General features: G+C 32.0%; 1 protein-coding gene across 1 annotated transcript; it reads right to left on the bottom strand.

Moving 5' to 3' along the window:
* Positions 1-4,646: 4,646 nt before the first annotated feature.
* LOC114718177 (ethylene-responsive transcription factor ESR1-like) lies at positions 4,647-5,535 on the bottom strand. The gene is made up of 2 exons (XM_028903433.1): positions 5,322-5,535; positions 4,647-4,906 (listed from the first exon to the last, which is right to left on the bottom strand). The coding sequence occupies exons 1-2, from the start codon at positions 5,533-5,535 to the stop codon at positions 4,647-4,649; spliced, it is 474 nt and encodes a 157-aa protein (XP_028759266.1).
* Positions 5,536-10,267: the final 4,732 nt, after the last annotated feature.

Below are 10,267 nucleotides of genomic sequence, written 5' to 3'. Positions count from 1 at the left end.
ATCCTCTTCTTTCTTCTTCTTTTTTTAACCATTTGATTAATATTTTAAATGTTCAGATTTAAATCTTTTTAAAACCATTGTTAAAATATTAAATTATAAAAATAAATAAATAATAAATTACAAACTGTATTAAAATTTAATTCTAATAGTTTGTAAATGTACTAAATATTTTTAAAATTTTTTTATAAATATTTTATAAAAAATTAAAATCTAAACTGTTGAAATATGTTAATCTAATAGCTAGGGGAAAAAAATGACAAGGGAAGAGGAGATATTCCCAACAGCGTTACATCGTATAGGGAGGGGTAACATCTCAGAAATTAAGTGGGCCCTAGTGGACACGTGGAAATACGACATTCGCTGCTACATTTCCAAACGACAAAAACCAACGAGACAGCAACCGGCCGGGTATTGCTTCCTTTTGGGACAATTTTTCAGCCCCTCACTCAGTCACTCACCCCTAACATTACACCCTTTTGTTTTATTGTTATTAATTAAAATTATTTATTGTTTTCACTTTTAATTAAAAAAATAGTATTGCTATTGACTTGACCAGATGCTAGTCTTCTGTCTTCCTTTTACTCTTCTCTCATTTAGACTACCTACGACAGACGGAGCAGACCTTCCCATTTCTTCTGCCTCTTACAGTCTGAGAAGCATTTGAAGTTGGGAACAACAACATCAACCTCATGAGTTAATTCAAGCAAATCTCTTGAGCTTTCAGGTTATTTGATCTCATTTTGCTCTAGAATCTTTCAATTTTCTTCACAACTTTTTACTATGTTCGTGTATATTTTCCTAATTAGTCAGCATCACTTTTTCTTTTTTTCTGAAGATTCATTACTTTAGATCTTCTTGTGCATCACTTTCAGAGGCATATTTTCTGGAGAGAAACAAAAGTCTAGAATTCAATTCAAGTCTTGAGGTGAAGAAAAGTTGTTAAATATGGAAATTTTTTAGTTTATTACCGGAGGAAGAAAACCTACATAGTGTATATTTAAGTAGCAGCAGGAAAAAAATGCTCAAGAAGATGTGCAGTGTATATTTATTGTCAAGAAGATCAAAGAGCACTACGATTCACTGTTACAAAGTTATTTTAGTTGTTTCTCTGTTCACGTACTTCATGGTCTAACTAAATCACTATCAGAATATTTGAAGTACAAATAACAAAACTACAAGAGGAGAATGATTTGTTATGTCTATAAAAGCACTTAATCAAATCTGTGTTTGCTTTACAGGGAGAAATGGCTACATCTGATGCCCATTCAACAACTTCAGAATCATATCAGCAGCTTCAAAGGGTTGTTTCAGCTCAGTTTAGGAGGCCTTCCCTTGATCTATTATCAGATACAGGTAATCTCTCCATCCTCTATATGAACGGAGTATGTTTAGTTTGGTCAAAATGTATTGTATTCTATTGGGATATAATAGGATATGCTCATGGCCAAGTTGAAGGAAAACGGAATTCTATGTTAAGATGTATATATTTCATTCATCCTTCCCCCAATCTTGAGCTTGACTATAAGCTAAAGTTGTTATTAAATTTAGACTAACCAATAGTATTAACAAAAAAAAACTCACAAAGCATGAGTGTTAAAAAAAAAACTCAGAGAATGCGTGTTAAAGTAATATACAAATAATTTGTGCCGCAGTGTTAAGTACAGCCGCCACAAAGCATATTTTAACTGGCATATCATACTTCATGATAGGAGTAATTTATTTTAACACTTTTGTTATCAGTTTTTTTCCTTTGGAAAATAACACAAAAGAACTTACTCATAGCCAACTGTTTGTTATTATATATGATTAATGTACTTGAGCTACTTATATATAAAATATTAAGCGTAGATCGTTTTATATATTATTTATTTTTCATGGTTTAGTTTGTTATATATATATATCATTATATTGTATATGTATATTTCATGCCCATATCATAAAGTTATCCCTGATCAAAAATTATGGTTTTAAATATGCGTATGATTGGGTCGCTCGTAATTTAACTTTGATTTGTGCGCGTGCGTTTGTGTAGTTGTGGCCAGAATTAATTATGATCTAAATATGGATATAGGTCTTCATTCAATACTCATTACAACGATGATTCAATGCTCATTACAACGATGAGCACATAGTGTACGTGCTCATCACTGTAATGCAATATAAACCATCTAAAATTTAATGTCTAAAATTTAATGTGGATGGTTGAAATTTAAAATTTTTAATATATAATTTTTTCAATGATAAATTTATTTTTAAAGATATGTTAGTTATGATATTATATTTATTTTAAATTCTGTATATATATATTAAAACAAAGGTTGATTAAAATATATAAAAAAACTTAAATTCAATATAAACCATCTAAAATCGATATAAATGGTCCAAATTGCAATGAGCGCTCCGTGTTCATAAAATCAATCTGAATGTGCTTCCATTTGGATATAAAACAGGGACTAACCCGTGATTTGGGGAAGATTATTTTGGACGCACGTGGCTGGCTGAACCATATGTGGTTTAATCAAAGGTTAACAAAATTGCCGTTGAACTGACCATGGCTTTTCATAGCCCTGATGATTAATTAACATATAATTTAGTCACGATTTTACAAATAAGTGGTGTGGTCAATAAGTATTTTGTGATATACGGTTCACTTAGTTTGCAAAAGCAAATTGTTACATATCTATGTGTATGCTGGTTAGTGGCTAGTGGCTATTTAATTAGCTTAATTTGCAACCAAAATAATTGGGGGGACTTGTATATAATTACTATTCCGTTAGATCTTCAAATATTAAATCCACCATATGTCTTGCCAAGGATCAAACAATTTCACAGTTTCATTAAAGAGATTTATTAAAAGCTCAGCAGTACTTAACATGCAAAACAATCCCAAATTCTAAAAACCTACTACCTCCAATTCTAATTATAAGACTTTTTTTTTTGGTTACCCAAAGTATCCTCCCATCTGAACGGCAAAAGATTGATATCTCAGGGTATTATCAAGCACTATAGCGGGGACCACTTCTAACAATATTTTTTTCAATACACACCGTCCCAAGAATCAAACCTAGAACATGATATTTAAGGGGCCTAAGTCCCTTCCACTGGGACCAACACTTGTTGGTTATATAAGACCTTGTTTGTAGTCTATAAATGGGTTCTTATAATTAAGAGAGGAGGTCGTATATTGTTGGGTCTTCTGAGAATCCACTCTCCTGAGAGTTTTTGAATTATTATACATAATAAAATAGAAAAGATGTGTCTTAATCACATGGTACTTCTTCCGATCCTATATATAAACTTCAAATAACTGAATCACGTTTAATAGACTAGCAGTTAAAATTAGTTAAAAATAATAAATGGGTCAGAAATACTTTTTGTTTCAAATTTGTCCTTATTTATTAAGAAAGTAGATGAGAGAGGCAATAAATGAAAAAGTGATAAAAAAAAAAAAGAATATATGGAGATAATATTAATGAGAGGAATAAAGCACTAAATACAGTCAACTAAGGGTAAAATCTTTTTGAAAAAAAATTCATGCAAACTAAAAAATGAAACTTATATTTTAGACCAAACTCTTTTTTAAAAAACCAAGCTTATATATATAATCGGAGAGAGTATAACATATAAGAATGTAGGGGGGGTCACTATGATGTGAAATAATACAATTTTTTTTTGTGACCAGCAGCGTCCGTCCAATTTGTTAGCGCATTATTTCGTGTCCATATTGACTGCTTCATACTTTGTGATGCCTCAAAGTAAATTACACTCAATCAAACAATTATATTTAGGTATTATAAATTCGAAAAATACTGTTTCCAAAGAATTAGCTCTAAACATTAACTATTCCTCATATATTGTAAAATGTAAATACTTTATGATTTAAGGTTTCATTTATTTTTATAATTAAAACCTTAATTTGATTTATTCAGAGTTTTTAAATACTTTTAAGACTTTGTAAAATGAGTATGTTTAAGGCTAGTTATTTAATTTCATGTGAGTCATGTTTGAAGTCTTAAATAATGTGGTTCAATTTCAATATCGAAAACTAGGCGATATTCAAAGTGCGGGGCCCAAGAGCTAATTATCTCCGTTTATAGAACCAAATTAAACAGGGACAATAGATCGACGGAAATCAAGGTCAGACGCAAAATTTTGGACTATTCAAATTGATTTTGGATAGTCCAGATTAATTTTAAATTTTTTATAGATTTTAATTAATTTTTTGTTTTAATAGGTATAGAATTTAAAATAAGTATAGCTAATGCTTCTTTTTTTAAAAAATAAATTTGTCATTGAAGATATTAAAAAATTTTGAATCTAAATCTTTAAATGGTTTAAATTGCATTATATACACAAGCACACACTTCCTAACGAAAGCCATCACACTTCAATATCCCTGCGACAATCTGCATCGAAACGAAATCCGGCATAAGCATCTAATAAAGAGAAGAGAGATTGTTTTTCGTATGGATTTAAGTTTTGGACGAGAAATACAAGAGTTTTTCTTTGTGTTATTCACGCGCGCGCGCATATTATATAGGCTCACTATTTGAGAGGTTCGGGTTCTGCAAGTGCACCTTTCTTTTTTCTTTTTACCAGATGCATGTACCCTTTTTTTAGTTATAATATATATATATATATATATATTAATAATATAGCCAAACTCGGGCAGCTTTTTGGTATGCCCGGGCAGCCGTCTCCGCCGTGTCGAAAGTGCCAAGCCAAACTCGGGCAGTTTTGAAAGGATCTCTGATTTCAGCTGCCCACTTCCCCCATGGCCTTTGTCTCACTCCACTGTACTTTCTTCTTCCTTCCTCAGAACTTCTCACATGCTCTGTATTACATCTATATTCATACACTGCGTTTCCCATTTGCACCCTCTCTCCTCTCGAACCTTTTTCTGCATCTGTACGTATTCATTCGCACAAGCTTATCAGGATTCTATAAAAGATCCTGCGTGGCGATACAATAATAAGACAGAATCTTGTGTGAAAGAAAGTGATAACTGGTTTGTTGCATTCAATCTTTTTTCTATTCCATTGTGAATGCATTCCTAACATTCTCAACGTTCCTACCGGATGATGTTAAAGCCCATCAGGAGAGAGATGGGAAATTAAGGGAGGGAGTGCCAAGATGGCAGTATCACGTCCGAAGTGAAAACTTAAGCGAAAACTTCCAAGGCAAAATTGGAGCTTAGCCTTAACATTATTCAACTCAACGAAATAGGTGTATATGGTATGTATATTAGAAGAAAAAGGAGGAGTAACTACGAAGCTGACAAGTTTATGAGCTCAATGAGAGGTGGGATCATCTTGGTTTGCTGGAGAAGATCATGCGGCGTGTTGGGATTGGAGTGGCGGGAGTTATTGAAGGAGAAGTGATGGTGAGAGGGTATGGCGTATTTGCTGGGGAAAAAGCCTGCTGCGTGGTTGGCAAGTGAGTGCCATTAGCAGTTGCTGGAGGGTTAGAGCCGACCTGAGGGTGATGAGTGGGGGGTGTAAGAACCCTCTGGATATTGATGCTTTCAGAATTCATAGTGGAGCTTAGCTTTAATCTGAGGATTATCTCTGAAACCCTTTGGATGAGATATATAGAAATTTGGGTTAGACACGGCGAGAGAGGCAAAGTCAGATTGTGGCAATAATATTTCTTTCTTTAGGACTCTGTCGATGACGACGGGGAGAGAGAGAGAGAGAGAGAGATCTGAAAGGAAAGGCAACTCACTTATACTTAATGCTGATGACACAGAGAGAGAGAGAGAGAGTATCCATTGATTTTATGCTTTTTTTAAAAAAAAATTGTAATAAGGTGCCATTTAAAAGAATTAAATAAAAAAATCCCTTAAAAATATTAACTTCATCCGAAATTTTAAGGGATTTTATGACAAGAGATTTCAGTTGTTTATTTACTAAATTATCTTTTTTTTTTTAAAAAAAGTATGCATTAGCAACTTAAGGTATAACGATTAATAACTATCACGACAGGTATTAACAACACATTTTCTCAGTACATCACAGAAATGTATTGTATGAATTGTCAATATTTATCACGATAGTTGTTAATCATTATACCTTAACTTGTTAATGATTGCATTTTCAGTTGTCAATACATACTTAAAAGAAAAAAGATAAGGACAATTTGGTAATTAGACAAATGGAATCTCTTGCAATGAGGCCTTTTGGAACTTCAAATTAATTTGATGATTTTAAAATACCTTTTTGTATTTAATTCTCTTAAATGATATTTTATTACAATTTTTTCTATTTTCTTTTGTTTCGAGAATAATAATGATACTACTGAGTTTTCTCGCTCCTCTAACTCACTTATATATTTTTTTTTCTGTTTTGAGAATACTGGGTTTCCTCTCTTTTCAACTCACTTATGTATATATATAATCTCTCTTGTCTTCTCGGCCTCGGCAATGCCCTTACAAAATCAACTAAAACCAATAAAATAAACAAGTCCGATCCATACACCCAGCAAGAGTAGAGAGGGGAGATAAAGAGAGAAAAATGTGAAAGAAAGGAAAATGATCATCCTACCTTTATCACTTGTGTTCGGTACTTAAAATATAGATATATGCAAAAATTAAAGATCAAGATATTTTTTGAATTAAGCGTCCAATCTTCTATCAAGTTTTGTTCGCACATATTTATCCCTTTGATCCGCATCTTTTCAAAAGAGGTATGTGTAATTAAGGCAAATGCAAAGAAGGCTAGAGTGTTTTATCCTAATTTGATTTTTTGCTAGCTAGTTATATAATGATATAGTGACTTGATAAAAATACAATTTGATTTTGCAAAGTGAGTAAATTAAAAAATTATTAGAATTCAAATTAAAAACATAGGATCCGTTTAGATTAGCGGTAAAAAAAAAACTTATTTTCAGTCTGATTTTAAAGAAGTCAGATTAGATAAAAGTTAAATTGAGTGATACGATTTATGTTTGGATTGACTTTTATAAAAATTAGTTTGTAAAGTAAAAAATTGTTTGGATTATGATTGAATAAGTAAGTTTGGTTTGTAAAATGATCAAAATGAATATGATTTTTATTAAATAATAAAAACTATTAAAAATATGAATTTACAAAATATAATAATTTTAAATTATTATAATAAGAAAAAATTGTATTTAATGAATAAAATATATTTAAATTAAAATGTAACTAATTAGATGATATACTTTGCATAATTTATGTAAATATAAAATAAAAAATAATATTAAAAATTGAGAATATTGTAAAAACTAATAAAAATTGTTTTTATTTAAGAGAATATTAAAAATAAATAACTAAAAATTGATTGAGAATCACAAAGAATATATAGAAAGAACCGTGAGAACAACATAAACATGAAGGGAAAAAATGGTTTTTAATTCCAAAAACCTATTTTTGCATAATTCATGGGTAAATTTTAAGTGCTCTTACAATCATACTTAAAAAAAAACTTTTGATCTATAAGTTAGATTAGTAAAAAATTATGATAAATAACTCTTAAATTTATAAACTGACTTGTTATATTTATAAGCTACTTTTTTCCTCCAAGACGCCACAGAAAATTACAATCCCCCCCCCCCCAATCTCTGTGAATGTGCATGAAGCCGTGAAAGCTTGAAGGGTGTCCGTCGTTTCCGACGTAGAGAGAAGGGCCGGGGGGGGGGGGAATCTGATAGGAAAAGCAACGGCATCCTGATGACAGAGAGAGGAAAGAGAGGGAGAGAATAGTATTAGTTTTATTGTCTGCTACCACTGGCCACGTGTTCCTGACTTATTTTGGATGCAACAGTAGTCCAACTGTGGGACAACCACAACCTTTGAGATTGGCCGTTGCAGGTCGTAATTACAAGTACTATTCTCTTCTCCTCTCTCTTCAACTCGCTTGCGTATAAGCTTTTTTGTCTTCGGCCTCGGCGATTGCCTTAGAAAATCAACCGAACCCATCAAGTCAAAACCAATAAAAGAACCAAATCCGATCCATGCACGTAGCAAAGGGGAGAGGAGATATATATATATATATATATATAGAGAGAGAGAGAAATCTGACAAGCGATACTGTCAGATTATATACACTGCATCCATGTAAGGAAAGCATTCACAACATTGTTGTTCTAGTTTGCAACCCTTCAACTGAACAATTCAAATGTGTTTATGTACAATACAATAACGCATCAAGTTTATGTTGGTTATTACGGTCAGCTTAAAGTGACAAAAATCTCACTAACATATGGATATATAATAACATGGCCATATATATATATATCGTATAATAAATAAACATTGAAGTATATAGGGTTAAGGTGCATCCCCAAAGTATTTTTTAAGTGCATTCAACACCCCAAAATATTTTTTAGATGCCTTCAGCACCCTAAAGTAATTTTTTTTTGTCTTGGTGTTGGATGCACTAAAAATATTTTGAATGTTGGACGCATCTAAAAAAATATTTCGGGGTAAAAGATATAGCAAAAAATATTTTAAAGTGTTGGACGCATTTAATAAAATACTTCAAAGTATTGGATGCATGACAAAATACTTTAAGGTGCTGGATGCACATGAAAAAATACTGAGGGGTGCTGGATGTACTTTAATCTAAGTATTAATAGAAATTTATTTTCTAATGCATTTTTTAACACACAAAAAAAACCAAATATATATCTGTTTTCCTAAATACAAATGACACAAAAAAAACCAAATATATATATGGTTCCCTAAATCCCATCTGCCTAACTTTTTTCCTTATGGGACAATGAGAGTTTATAAAACGAAAATATTGCCCATTTTTAAATGAAATATTAAATGGATAAATATTACAATTAAGGTCGGCTGTCGCGTAGAAGAATATTTGGAAATTAAGGTGGGTGGGGCCCAAAAGACAAGAACAATGGAGCCGTACGCATCAGCATGTTGCTTCCTTTTGAGACAATTTTTTAGCCCCTCACCGGCCCCTCACCGACCCCTCACCCTCACACCCTTTTGTTTAATATTACAATTATTTATTGTTTTCAATGGTTATTAAAAGGTAATATTGCTATTTCTCTAGCATGGCTAAAAGAAGCAGGGTCTTAGATGAAGGCAATTGCGAAGTCCTGCGTGGCTGTTTCAACTTTCAACAATGATTGTTACAGGAGTATTAATTTTCCGCTGCATTTACCATTCCTAGTGCTAACAACAATGACACAACAGATCCTAACTATTTGGAGAAAAGATACTCTGTGTCAGATGCATCTGCATTTATTTCATCCTAAACCTTCATCCTAATCTTCTTATCCATCCTTTTCTCACGTTATGCAGAACAAGATTTTCTCAAGTCATTTTGTGATGCCTCAGGGTAAATTACACTTAATCAAACAATTATATTTAAGTATTATGAATCCAAAAAATACTCGTTCCAAAGGACTATAGCTCTAAATATTTGTTATTCTTCACCTACAACAAACCAAGATACATTATAAACTCGATATTGTAAGATGAAAATACTTCATGATTTAAGGTTTCATTTATTTTTGTAATTAAAGATTTAATTTGACTGATTCAGAGTTTTTAAATAGTTTTAAGACTTCGTAAAAATATTTAAGTTTCGGACGAGAGGTAAAAGAGCTCTTCTTCGTTATATATATTAAAAATACAGCCAACATGCGAAAGCTTTTGCCAGGTAACTTGAGGCTGATATCGAAGAAAAACATTCAACTCAATGAAAACGAACCTGACAAGTTTATGGGCTTAATGAGAGGTGGGATCATCATGGTATTCCCTTCCTCTCTTTTCAGCTCACTTATATACAAGCTTTTGTTTTGAGAATTAGTGGCCCTACTTTGCAGCCCATATTGTAAAGTATTCCCTTTCTTTTCAACTCGTTTATATATAATCTTTTTTGTTGAGAATCAATGGCCCTACTTAGTAGTTCATATCATAAAGTATTCCCTTCCTCCCTTTTCAGCTCACACTTACATATAATCGTTTTGTTTTGGGGATTTATGGCCCTACTATGCAGATCATATTATCAAGCATTCCCTTTCCTCTCTTTTCACCTCACTTGTATATAATCTTTATGTTTTGAGGATTAGTGGCCCTACTTAGCAGGTCATCACAGAATTCCCTTTCCTCTCTTTTCAACTCACTTATATATAATCTTTTATTTTGAGAATTAATGGCCTTACTTAATTAGCAGGTCATCATATATTATAAAGTATTCCCTTCCTCTCTTCTCATCTCACTTATATATAATCTTTTGTTTTGAAAATTAATGGCCCTACTTAGCAGGTTATACATATA

Source organism: Neltuma alba, unplaced genomic scaffold (assembly GCF_004799145.2).
Source record: "Neltuma alba isolate B1F8T4 unplaced genomic scaffold, ASM479914v2 tig00011818_pilon, whole genome shotgun sequence".
Lineage (NCBI taxonomy): Eukaryota > Viridiplantae > Streptophyta > Magnoliopsida > Fabales > Fabaceae > Neltuma > Neltuma alba.
This window is presented reverse-complemented; position numbering and strand designations above follow the sequence as displayed.